At 43.6% G+C, this 13,323-nt stretch overlaps 1 protein-coding gene across 3 annotated transcripts in view; it reads right to left on the bottom strand.

Annotated features, from left to right (window-relative positions):
• The window catches only part of LOC124012931 (glutamate receptor ionotropic, kainate 4-like), a 73,456-nt gene that overhangs the window by 8,379 nt on the left and 51,754 nt on the right, over positions 1-13,323 (bottom strand). For 2 of the 3 annotated variants that reach the window (XM_046327019.1, XM_046327011.1), the window contains 3 exons: positions 11,291-11,398; positions 7,326-7,529; positions 1,392-1,505 (listed from right to left, as the gene is read on the bottom strand). In XM_046327019.1, the coding sequence (XP_046182975.1) occupies positions 1,392-1,505; positions 7,326-7,529; positions 11,291-11,398 (426 nt within the window). The remainder of the gene's footprint in view (positions 1-1,391; positions 1,506-7,325; positions 7,530-11,290; positions 11,399-13,323) is intronic. The other variant, XM_046327002.1, reaches the window with a different exon arrangement.

Raw genomic sequence — 13,323 nt, 5'->3', positions numbered from 1 at the left:
GAAGCACCTTTGCAGCAATTACAGCTTTGAGTCTTCTTGGGTATGATGCTACAAGCTTGGCACACCTGTATTTGGGGAGTTTCTCCCATTATTCTGTGCAGATCCTCTCAAGCTCTGTAAGGTTGGATGGGGAGTGATGCTGCTCAGCTATTTTCAGGTCTCTCCAGAGATGTTCGATTGGGTTCAAGTCCCGACACTGGCAGGGCCACTCGAAGTCACTCCTGCGTTGTCTTTGCTGTGTGCTTAGGGTCCTTGCCCTGTTGGAAGGTGAACCTTCGCCCCAGCCTGAGGTCCTAAGCACTCTGGAGCAGGTTTTCATCAAGGATCTCCCTGTACTTTTCTCTGTTCATCTTTCCCTCGATCCTGACTAGTCTCCCAGTTCCTGCTGCTGAAAAACATCCCCACAGCATGATGCTGTCACCTCCATGTTTCACCGTAGGGATGGTGCCAGGTTTCCTCCAGACATTCAGGCCAAAGAGTTCAATGTTGGTTTCATCAGACCAGAGAATCTTGTTTCTCATGGTCTGAGAGTCCTTTAGTGTCTCCAAGCAGGCTGTCATGTGCCTTTTGCTAAAGAGTGGCTTCAGTCTGGTCACTCTACCATAAAGGCCTGATTGGTAGAGTGCTGCAGAGATGGTTGTCCTTCTGGAAGATTATCCCATCTCCAAAGGGGAACTGTGGCCGGGCGGCCAGCTTTAGGAAGAGTCTTGGTGGTTCCAGACTTCTTCCATTTAAGAATGATGGAGGCCACTGTGTTCTTGGGGACCTTCAATGCTGCAGACATTTGCCTTCCCCAGATCTGTGCCTCGACACAATACTGTCTCGGAGCTCAACAGACAATTCCTTCGACCTCATGCCTTGGTTTTTGGTCTGACATGCACTGTTAAATGTGGGACCTTATTTAGACAGATGTGTACCTTTCAAAATCATGTCCAATCAATTGAATTTATCACAGGTGGACTTTTAATCAAGTTGTAGGAACATCTTAAGGATGATCAATGGGGGCTGCAGGTAGCCTAGTGGTTGAAGCTTTGGGCCAGTAACCGAAAGGTTGCTGGATAGAATCCCTGAGCTGACAATGTAAAAATCTGTCAATCCATTGTTCCCCAGTAGGCCGTCATTGTAAATAAGAATTTGTTCTTAATTGACTTGCCTTGTTAAATAAATAAAAATCTATGGAATCAGGATGCACCTGAGCTCAATTTTGAGTCTCAAATATTTTTGCACACAGTTTCAGAACTGATCTAGGATCAGCTGCAAAAAACTGACCCAAGATCAGAGTCTAGGGGCAACTTCATTCTATATTTCCTCCTGGACTAAAGTTGGTTACCATTGTTTAACATGTTCCCTAAGCATGGTTTTGTGTGTGTGTGTGTGTGTGTGTGTCTCACCATGTGTGCTGTGTACATGATGCTGATGCCCAGGGTCATGAAGGGTTTGGAGAAGTCAATGACCTTCTCTCTCTCTGAGGTGATGGTGAGCCCCGCTACAGCCAGGTCAGCTTTCTGGAAGAGATAACATTTAGCCAACTGCAGTGTTAGCCTACTGCAGTTAGCGAAAGGTAAATACGGCAAACTGGTCCTGTGTGGCTCAGTTAGTGGCACATGAAATGTCAGGATTGTGGGTTCGATTCCTGCTGGGGCCCACCCACACAGAAAAATGCACCACTAATTTGCTTTGGATAAAAGTGTCTGCTAAATGTGTGTAGAAGGTTATTCAAAAATCCAGGCCTCAAGAATCTAAGTAGAGCCGGTGATCTTTGCTCCCTGGTAAGTTCATTTATGTCATTAATTGGCCAGAGAATTCATTTATTTGGTGACCTAATTCTGAATTAGTCCCTAATTACAGGGGACAGATGAAAACCAGGGTCATGTTCATTTGGCATTAAATGGAAGAAAACAGACTGAAACAGGGAGAGACTACCTATGATTGCCCAAAAATAAACTTTCATTTTTATTTTCTGTTGCAAAACAGTTTCCATTGCATGCTCGAATAAAACACAACCCAGCAGTGTAGTGGACCTTGAGGCATGGTTTATATTTCAAAACATTTCAAAATGTTTCTACTGATACTTGGACTGACGTCAAAATCTTATAAAACAACCCATTCATCGATGAAGAGGGGTCAAACAAAGTTTCCTTGGCTCATTCTTAAAACCATTCAAATAAATAAAGCCAAAGCAATTATCAGGTTCATCATCATAACCACCATGACCATCTATTACATTCCTGTGGCAGCATTATACACGTACCAAATAGAACACATACAGTATATACATAAGCTGTGTCCCAAATGGAACCTCATTCCCTATATACAGTTGAAGTCAGAAGTTTACATGCACCTTAGCCAAATACATTTAAATTATTTTTTTTTACAATTCCTGACATTTAATCCTAGTAAAAAGTCCCTGTCTTAGGTTAGTTAGGAGCACCACTTTATTTTAAGAATGTGAAATGTCAGAATAATAGTAGAGAGTGATTTATTTCAGCTTTTATTTCTTTCATCACATTCCCAGTGGGTCAGAAGTTTACCTACACTCAATTAGTATTTGGTAGCATTGCCTTTAAATTGTTTAACTTGGATCAAAATGTTTCGGGTAGCCTTCCACATGCTTCCCACAATAAGTTGGGTGAATTTTGGCACATTCCTCCTGACAGAGCTGGTGTAACTGAGTCAGGTTTGTAGGCCTCCTTGCTCACACGCTTTTTCAGTTCTGCCGAAAAAAATTCTGTATGATTGAGGTCAGGGCTTTGTGATGGCCACTCCAATACCGTGACTTCTTAAGCCATTTTTGCACAAATTTGGAAGTATGCTTAGGGTCATTGTCTATTTGGAAGACCCATTTACGATCAAGCTTTAACTTCTTGACTGATGTCTTGAGATGTTGTTTCAATATATCTACATAATTGTCCTTCCACATGATGCAACCTATCTTGTGAAGTGCACCAATCCCTCCTGCAGCAAAGCATCCCCACAACATGATGTGCCACGCCCATGTTTCACAGTTGGGATGGTGTTCTTCGGCTTGTAAGCCTCCCCCTTTTTCATCCAAACATAATGATGGTCATGATGGCCAAACAGTTCTGTTTTTGTTTCATCAGACCAGAGGACATTTCTCCATAAAGTATGATCTTTGTTCCCAGGTGCAGTTGCAAACCGTAGTCTGGCTTTTTATGGCGGTTTTGGAGCAGTGGCTTCTTCCTTGCTGAGTGGCCTTTCAGGTTATGTCGATATAGGCCTCGTTTTTCTGTGGATATCAATACTTTTGTACCCGTTTCCTCCAGCATCTTCACAAGGTCCTTTGCTGTTGTTCTGGGATTGATTTGCACTTTTCACACCAAAGTACATTCAGACAGAATGCGTCTCCTTCCTGAGGGGTATGATGGCTGCGTAGTCCCATGGTGTCTATACTTGCGTACTGTTGTTTGTACAGATGAACATGGTACCTTCAGGCATTTGGAAATTGCTCCCAAGGATGAACCAGACATGTGGAGGTCTACAATTTTTTTTCTGAGGTCTTGCCTGATTTCTTTTGATTTTCCCATGATGTCAAGCAAAGAGGAACTGAGTTTGAAGGTAGGCCTTGAAATACATCCACAGGTACACCTCCAATTGACTCAAATGATGTCAACTAGCCTAACAGAAGCTTCTAAAGCCATGATGGAATTTTCCAAGCTGTTTAAAGGCACAACTTAGTGTATGTAAACTTCTGACCCACTGAAATTGTGATACAGTGAATTATAAGTGAAATAATCTGTCTGTAAACAATTGTTGAAAAAAATACTTGTGTCATGCAAATACTTGCCAAAACTATAGATAGTTAACAAGAAATTTGTAGAGTGGTTGAAAAACGAGTTTCAATGAATCCAACCTAAGTGTACGTAAACTTCTGACCTCAAATGTAGTGTAGTACTTTTTACCAAGTGCCATTTGGGGCGTAGCCATACTGTTACCCTAGTGCAGTTTCCATGAGGCAGTAAAAATTCCCATGGCCTCCCATTGGAATGGATCAAGTCGCTTTGGATAAAAGCGTCTGCTAAATGGCATATATTATTTATTATTATCACAAATGACAACACACACACAGTACAGTGGGTAGCAAATGAAAGTGCAAAGCAGTGACCCCCATAGATCTTAGTATCAGACCTGGGTTCAAATACAATTTAAAAATGTTCATATACTTTGAGAGTTTGCTCTAGCCTGCCTAGTGATCATAGATGGGCAGGGTTTACAGTTTTGGGGCTATTCTATTGGTTCCATTGCACCAGGCAAACTCATTCAAGCAAAGATAAAGAGTTTGAAATGATTTAAAATAGTATTTGAACACAGGTCTGCTCATTAAATGATGTGTCCATAAAGGCTTCAGTGATATTACAGAGACCTGGGCCAATAAGTGGAGAGATTGAGGCAGAGGACAAAGTCCTACTGACGTCCCCGTCCTTCTCTTCTTTATCCTCTGTCACCTCCTCAAATCTGAATTTCCCTCAACTCTGAAATTTTTCTCCAAATTGTAATTTCTCTACAAAAATTGGAAGGAGTGGTGGACGGTATCAACTATATACTGCAATGTATACAGTGTCTTCATAAAGTATTCATACCCCTTGACTTATTACAGCCTTATTTCAAAATGGATTACATTGGGGTTTTTCTCACCCACCTACACACACACAATACCCCATAATGACTTAGTGAAAACATGTTTAGACATTTTTGCAAATTTGTGGAAAATTAAATACAGAAATATCTCATTTACATAAGTATTAACACCCGAGTCAATACTTTGTAGAAGCACCTTTGGCGGCAATTACAGCATTGAGCCATCTTGGTTATGTCTGTATCAGCTTTGGGGACTTTCTTCTTTAAGTTAGATGGGGAGCGGTGGTGAACAGCAATCTTCAAGTTTTTCCACAGATTTTCAATGGGAATTCAAGTCTGGGCTTTCATATTCTTGTTCTGAAGCCATTGCAGCATTGCTTTGGCTGTATGCTTGGGGTCATTGTCATGTTGGAACGTATATCTTTGCCCCCAGTCAAAGGTCGTTTGCACTCTGAAGCAGGTTCTCATTAAATATTTGCATGTGTTTGGCTCCATTCATTGTTCCCTCTATCCTTACCAGTCTCCTAGTCCATGCCGCCGAAAGACTTTCCCATAGCATGATGCTGCCACCATCATGCTTCACAGTAAGGTTGGTGATTGGGTTCTTAGCACCTCCCTGATCAAGGTCCTTCTTGCCCGGTTGCCAGTTTGGTCAGTGGGCAGCTTTAGACAGTCTGGGTAGTAACATATTTTTTTCAATTTCCCAATGATAGAGACTACTGTGCTCTTAGAAAATTTGAACACTCTAGAAATTGTTTTATACCCTTCCCCAGAAAGAATTGTGATGAAGCACATTTCTCAGAGCTCTATAGACAGTTCCTTGGACTTCATGGTATAGTTTCCACTCTGACATGCACTGTCAACTGTGGGACCTTATATAGACAGGTGTGTTTCTTTTTCAATTATGTCCAAACAATGAAATTGGGCACAGGGGACCCAGGCCTCTGTTCTAGGCCCTCTCCTATTCTCGCTATACACCAAGTCACTTGGCTCTGTCATAACCTCACATGGTCTCTCCTATCATTGCTATGCAGACGACACACAATTCATCTTCTCTTTTCCCCCTTCTGATGACCAGGTGGCGAATCGCATCTCTGCATGTCTGGCAGACATATCAGTGTGGATGACGGATCACCACCTCAAGCTGAACCTCGGCAAGACGGAGCTGCTCTTCCTCCCGGGGAAGGACTGCCCGTTCCATGATCTCGCCATCACGGTTGACAACTCCATTGTGTCCTCCTCCCAGAGCGCTAAGAACCTTAGCGTGATCCTGGACAACAACCTGTCGTTCTCAACTAAAATCAAGGCGGTGGCCCGTTCCTGTAGGTTCATGCTCTACAACATCCGCAGAGTACGACCCTGCCTCACACAGGAAGCGGCGCAGGTCCTAATCCAGGCACTTGTCATCTCCCGTCTGGATTACTGCAACTCGCTGTTGGCTGGGCTCCCTGCCTGTGCCATTAAACCCCTACAACTCATCCAGAACGCCGCAGCCCGTCTGGTGTTCAACCTTCCCAAGTTCTCTCACGTCACCCCGCTCCTCCGCTCTCTCCACTGGCTTCCAGTTGAAGCTCGCATCCGCTACAAGACCATGGTGCTTGCCTACGGAGCTGTGAGGGGAACGGCACCTCAGTACCTCCAGGCTCTGATCAGGCCCTACACCCAAACAAGGGCACTGCGTTCATCCACCTTTGGCCTGCTCGCCTCCCTACCACTGAGGAAGTACAGTTCCCGCTCAGCCCAGTCAAAACTGTTCGCTGCTCTGGCCCCCCAATGGTGGAACAAACTCCCTCACGACGCCAGGACAGCGGAGTCAATCACCCCCTTCCGGAGACACCTGAAACCCCACCTCTTTAAGGAATACCTAGGATAGGATAAGTAATCCCTCTCACCCCCCTTTAAGATTTAGATGCACTATTGTAAAGTGACTGTTCCACTGGATGTCATAAGGTGAATGCACCAATTTGTAAGTCGCTCTGGATAAGAGCGTCTGCTAAATGACTTAAATGTAAATGTAAATGGGACTCCAGACAAGTTGTAGTGACATCAAGGATGGTCAAAGGAAATTAGATACACCTGAGCTCAATCTGGAGTGTCATGGCAAAGGGCTGTGAATACTTCTGTAAACGTGATATTTCTGTATTTCATTTTCAATAAATTTGCAAAAACGTCTAAACATGTTTTCACTTTGTCATTATGGGGTATTGTGTGTAGATGTGTGAGAAAAACATATTTAATACATTTTGCATTCAGGCTGTAATGTGGAGTAAGTCAAAGGTTATAAATACTTTCTGAAGGCTGTTGCACCTCAACAGCTATTTCACAATATCTTGATTCTTCATTCAGATTCAATTAAAATTTGAATCCTAACATTAATGTATGTTTATTATCCGTTATCTGGAATGTTATCTTTAAAGGACAATCCCCTTCCAATGACTATTTCAGGAGGATGAGTAGTAAACATATATTGTGTAATCAGCAAAAACATACTCGGCCATCACCATGTTTTGAGACGTCATGAGACACAGGTGATGGCTGGGTATGAAACAATAACACTACAACAGGGATTTTATATAATTTATCTTCTACTACCTACAGGTGGTATAACTTGTGACTGCAGTACCTGTGACATCAAGACATCACCTTACCCTTACTATACAAACATAAGTGAATAGAGAGGGAGAAGATTTTTTGCCACAATCACACTGCAACACTCACTCAGTGCTCACCCTAGAGATGAGCTCACCCACCATGCCCGTCCAGGTGCCGTTGGCACTGGGCACGCCGTACACGCCGTCCGCCACCAGCTGCAGACGGTAGCTGAAGTGCAGCAGCTCGGCCAGCTCTCGCAGCATGTCTACACAAAATCCTTCGTAGCGCTCGTTGCCCTCCAGGGCCTGGTGTTCGGACCTCAGCATCACGTAGGGGTTCTCCTGCATGAAGGGGCATCAGACTGGTGCAAGCTGAGATATGTGTGTGTGTGTGTGTGCAGAGGGGGGCAGTTTGTGCATGTGTTAACGTGAATTCGCATGCACTGGTGTGTCATCACGAAGTGCTTCCGTCATCATGAAGTGCTTCGAGAGGTTAGTCAAAGACCATATAAATCCTCCCTCCCCGACACGCTCGACCCTCTCCAATCCGCCTACCGCCCTGACAGATTCATGGATGATGCAATAGTATTGCACTGCACACTGCCCTTACACACCTGGACAAAAGGAATGCATACCTATGTGAGGACGCTGCTCATCGACTACAGTTTGGCCTTCAATACCATAGTGGCTTATAAGCTCATTACAAAGCTCAGAACCCTGGGTCAGAACTCCTCCCTATGCAACTGGGTCCTGGACTTTGACGGGCCACCCCCAGGTGGTGAAGGTAGGCAACATTACTTCCTCGACACTGGTCCTCAACACGGGGGCCCCACAAGGCTGCGTCCTCAGTCCCCTCCTGTACTCCCTGTACCCACAACTGCGCGGCCTCACACAGTTCCAACTCCGTCATCAAGTTTGCTGACGATATAACAGTAGGCCTGATCACCAACAATAACAAGACAGCCTACAGGGAGGAGATAGGTACTCTGATAACATGGTTTCAGTGAAACAACCTCTCCCTCAACGTTAAGCAAAAGAAAGGAGCGGATTGTGGACTTCAGGAGGAACCAGGCTGGACACACCCCCATCCTCATCAACGGGGCCGCTGTGGAGCTGGTCAATAGCTTCAAATTCCTTGGCATACACATCTCAGAGACTCTGAAATGGTCTAACCCCACGTACCAGGTGTCGCAGGAAGGCCAACAAGGTCATCAGGGACCCCAGCGCCCAAGCCATGTCCTGTTATCCCCATTTTAATCATTCAGATGGGGGCAGTACAGGAGCATCATGGCAAAAACTGAAAGACTAGCCAATAGTTTCGACCCTGCAGACCATTAGGCTGCTGAATAGCCACTACTCCCCTTATGGACCCTCCCTCACCTCTCATTACTCCCCCTCATGGAAATTTACTCGCCCGCCCACACACTCAACTCTCATTTACCTTACCTGCTGCTCCCCTTATGGACATTCTTTCTCCTGCTGCCCTCTCCCCCACCAAAACAACATTCATCACTGTCACAGTTGTTGATATGTGGATAATCTTGTGACAAAGCTTAAATCAAAATTTGTTTTTTTTATTTTCGTAATAAGGCTTGCTTCCCGCTTATGGCTAGAAAGAAGCTTGTTCAGGCCACTTCTCTCTGTAATTGATTATGGTGACTTGTTGTATATGCATGCAACCTCCTCCGTCTTACAGAGACTGGACTCTGTTTATCATGTATCCTTGCGCTTTATTACAAATGCCAAGTCACTCACCCACCATTGCACATTGTACCAAATGGTAGGTTGGACCTCACTTTATATGCGCAGAAAGATACAAATATGTGTTCATCTACAAAGCCCTTTTGGGTAAACTCCCTCTAACTACTCTGTAGTCTGGTCTCCTTCACCACCAGCAGTTACCATACCTGGTCTGCTAGGTGGTTGCTACTTAAAGTCCCCAGGACATTCACAGTATTAGGCAAGACTGCCTTCTCTTCTTGTTCACCAGACGCATGGAATAATCTACAATCCATGTTTCATCTAGATATGTTAGTGCCACTGAATGCATTTAAAATATTGATGGGAGACTGTTACAGAGAAGTGTAAATGCTTTTTATAGGCTGTATCATATTGTTGTATGTTTTAATGTATTGATTGTTGTTGCCATCTTGGCCTGGCCTCCCTTGAAAAAGAGACTGGGTGTCAATGGGCTTTTCCTGGTTAAATAAAAGGTTAAATAAAATAAAAAAATATCTAAAAAAATGCATAATAATTTTGTTTTGTTTTTACTCAATGGTCATGCTGCTGCTCCCCCTATGGTCATTCCACCCCCTCAACAGTCTAATCTGCCTCCACCCCAATGGACATTTATTTATTCATCACTGCCACTAAGCTGTCATTATGTATGTATTATGTATCGTGCTATTTATATTGTTGTTATATTATTGACTATTTTCCTAATTTTATTTCACTTAAACCTGCATGTTGGAGCTCGAAGTCTAATATTTTTGCTGTACCTTGCAATCAAACCTGCAACCCTGTACATGTGAATATTAACACTCTGAATATGAATGTGTGTATTGTGGTTGAGTGTATTTGCATGGTTCAGACTCAGCACCAAATAATAGCTATCTTGCAAGAGGCTTCAAACTGATGTAACCTTGTGTGTGTGTGGTGTGTGGTGTGCATGCCTATGTCAGAGAGAGAGTGGGAGTGTGTGTGTGTGTCTGTGAGAGAAAGAGAATGGGAGAGTGTGTGCGTGCATGTGCATGCCTGTGTCTGTGAGAGAGAGGGAGTGTGTGCGTGTGTATGCATGTCTGTGTCAGAGAGAGTGGGAGTGTGTGTGCGTGTCTGTGAGAGAAAGAGAATGGGAGAGTGGGTGTGCACGTGTGTGTGCGCATGCGTGCATGCCTGTGAGAGAGGGAGTGTGTGTGTGCGTGTGTATGCATGTCTGTGAGAGAAAGAGAATGGGAGAGTGTGTGTGTGTGTGTGTGTTCTTAGGCTAACTGTGCTAGTGTGATTCGTAGGTCTCTCGACCATGACTCATGCCCTCCCTTGGGCCTCCCTCAGTTCTTCTCTGTGTTTCCATCAGTTTCTGACTAGGCTGCTTTATTAAAACTCTGAGGCAATGCGTTTCTCTCTCAGTTATCCCTTAATGAGCCACACACAGTCGTTAATTCACAATATATTTAACTCACTTCATTAAGATAATGACTCAACATTTCCCACCTGTGTTCATTTGAGACTTGAGGTAATGAAGCAGCCTGCTTCAGGTTGCCTGGGATGCCATATGGGCGGGGTCAGCAGTTTTGTAACTATTCTATTGGTTCCATTGTGCAAGTCAATCAATATGCAAGCTGAAGGACATGTACAGTAAGCCTATGTATGTAGCCAAGACAACCAAATAGCAATGACACACACACACACACACACACACACACACACACACACACACACACACACACACACACACACACACACACACACACACACACACACACACACACACACACACACACACACACACACACACACACACACACACACACAGTGTCTACCAATTAAAAACAGTAGCTACCAACTACAGTATTCTGGCTGAATCTATAGTTGATTGAAGGGAAGAGGTTCATTTGATCATTTTTCTGTCTCCATGTAACAAAATGATGAGAAAATTCTAGTCATGCGCCGGTATTTCATACCCAGTGGACCAGGTCAAGCAAACGCAAATGAAGAAGAGACAGAGTCCATGGAGAATGAGCCTTGAGGGATTTCTATTTTTTTAAGGGCACCAATTAGGTTGTACCTCAAATAAGAAGAAACGCCAGTCTCATCTACCGAGGTCAACGGTGAAAGCGTCTGGAACACTTGGTATGCTTGTGCTTAATTGAGTTGGCAGATGGATTAAAAACAAGAAGAAGGAACAAGTAGTAGAGCCAAAAACAGTGTCGTGTTCACTAGGAGCGAAAGCAAACAGGCTGAAACGGGGCGGGACTACCTGAACTTGTCCAATAAGAAATGGTTGTTTTCGCTTTCCGTTGCAAAACCTTTTTCTACAGTGTGCACTAATGAATACACCCCTGCAAACGTTGAAATAGTGTGGTGAAAAAAGAAGCTGCACTCACCAAGATGGTGGTGATGGTGAGGGTGGTGTTGAAGATGGTGCCGGCCATGATGAGGAGGTTGATATTGCTCTCCATGGACAGGCCGTGCTCCGAATGCCACTCACCAACCTGGGAGGGAGGGAGACAGAAAGAAAAGAGGAGATGGGTAGAGGGTTGAAGGAAAGAGATTGAGAGAAACAGGGTGGTGCTGTGCTTTCAAACCAAGGTGCATGCACAGCAAAATGAAGATGAAAACATATTCAGCAACTCAGTAGTAGAAATTGAGGTATGTTTGAAAAATTCATATGTTATTGCTAAAACCAAAGTGTTTTGGCAAATACCTTCATCAGGATATTTCAGAGTTGCTGAATTTATTTTCATCTTCAATGTTCTCCTCATGCTCATTCAAATTGACAGCTTCCGTCTGAGTTGCCATGGTTGGATTTGAATCAGAATTGAAGATACAGTTGGCTGTCTCATAGGTTTCATCCCAAATGGCATGGTTTCTTCCCCTATTCTCTGTGAAGTGCACAACTTTTGACCAAAGTATTATTAAAAAGTAGTGCACTGTTGGGGATTAAGGTGCCATTTGAGAATATAGGGTTTGGCTCCTTTCCTTCTCACACCATGCTTTGTGCTGAGTGAGAGGGAGGTGTTACAGTAGTCTTCTATACAGTTAGGGTTGCATAATTCATTTAACTTTTCCAGAATTTCCAGGTTTTCCCAAAATCCGGGTGGGAATATTCCTGGAATCAGGAGGGAATAAGAAGGAAATCTGTGAGTCCTCCAACTGGGATTTCGGAAAAACTTGTGAATGTTTTTTGAATTTTGCAACCCTACACACATAAAAAATATATAATACTACAGGACATACTTTAGAAATTTGTAGCATACGATACTACATACTGTAGTAGCCCTCGATCATGTGTAGTATTTACTATATAATTCTGTATTAAACTGTAATAAAACATTGTTTATATACACACACTACAGACTGTATTGACATCTTAAGGAGATGATTGTGGACTCCAGGAAAAGGAGGACCGAGCACGCCCCCATTCTCATCGACGGGGCTGTAGTGGAGTAGGTTGATAGCTTCAAGTTCCTTAGTGTCCACATAACCAACAAACTAGAATGGTCCAAACACACCAAGACAGTCGTGTAGAGGGCATGACAAAGCCTATTCCCCCTCAGGAAACTAAAAAGATTTGGCATGGGTCCTGAGATCCTCAAAAGGTTCCACAGCTGCACCATCGAGAGCATCCTGAATGGTTGCGTCACTGCCAGGTACGGCAATTGCACGGCCTCTGAACACAAGGCACTACAGAGGGTAGTGCGTACAGTACAGTACATCACTGGGGCTAAGCTGCCTGCCATCCAGGACCTCTACACCAGGCGGTGTCAGAAGAAGGCCCTAAAAATTGTCAAAGACCCCAGCCACTCCAATCATAGACTGTTCTCTCTACTACCGCATGGGAAGTGGTACTGGAGTGCCAAGTCTAGGACAAAAAAGCTTCTCAACAGTTTTTACCCCCAAACCATAAGACTCCGGAACAGGTAATCAAATGTTTACCCAGACTATCAAATCAAATCAAATTTTATTTGTCACATACACATGGTTAGCAGATGTTAATGTGAGTGTAGCGAAATGCTTGTGCTTCTAGTTCCGACAATGCAGTGATAACCAACAAGTAATCTAACTAACAATTCCAAAACTACTGTCTTATACACAGTGTAAGGGGATAAGGAACATGTACATAAGGATATATGAATGAGTGATGGTACAGAGCAGCATACAGTAGATGGTATCGAGTACAGTATATACATATGAGATGAGTGTGTAGACAAAGTAAACAAAGTGGCATAGTTAGAGTGGCTAGTAATACATGTGTTACATAAGGATGCAGTCGATGTTGTAGAGTACAGTATATACATATGCATATGAGATGAATAATGTAGGGTAAGTAACATTATATAAGGTAGCATTGTTTAAAGTGGCTAGTGATATATTTACATCATTTCCCATCAATTCCCATTATTAAAATGGCTGGAGT

Source organism: Oncorhynchus gorbuscha, linkage group LG02 (assembly GCF_021184085.1).
Source record: "Oncorhynchus gorbuscha isolate QuinsamMale2020 ecotype Even-year linkage group LG02, OgorEven_v1.0, whole genome shotgun sequence".
NCBI classification, from domain to species: Eukaryota; Metazoa; Chordata; class Actinopteri; order Salmoniformes; family Salmonidae; genus Oncorhynchus; species Oncorhynchus gorbuscha.
Note: the sequence above shows the minus strand (reverse complement) of the source record. Positions and strands in the feature narration are given on the sequence as shown.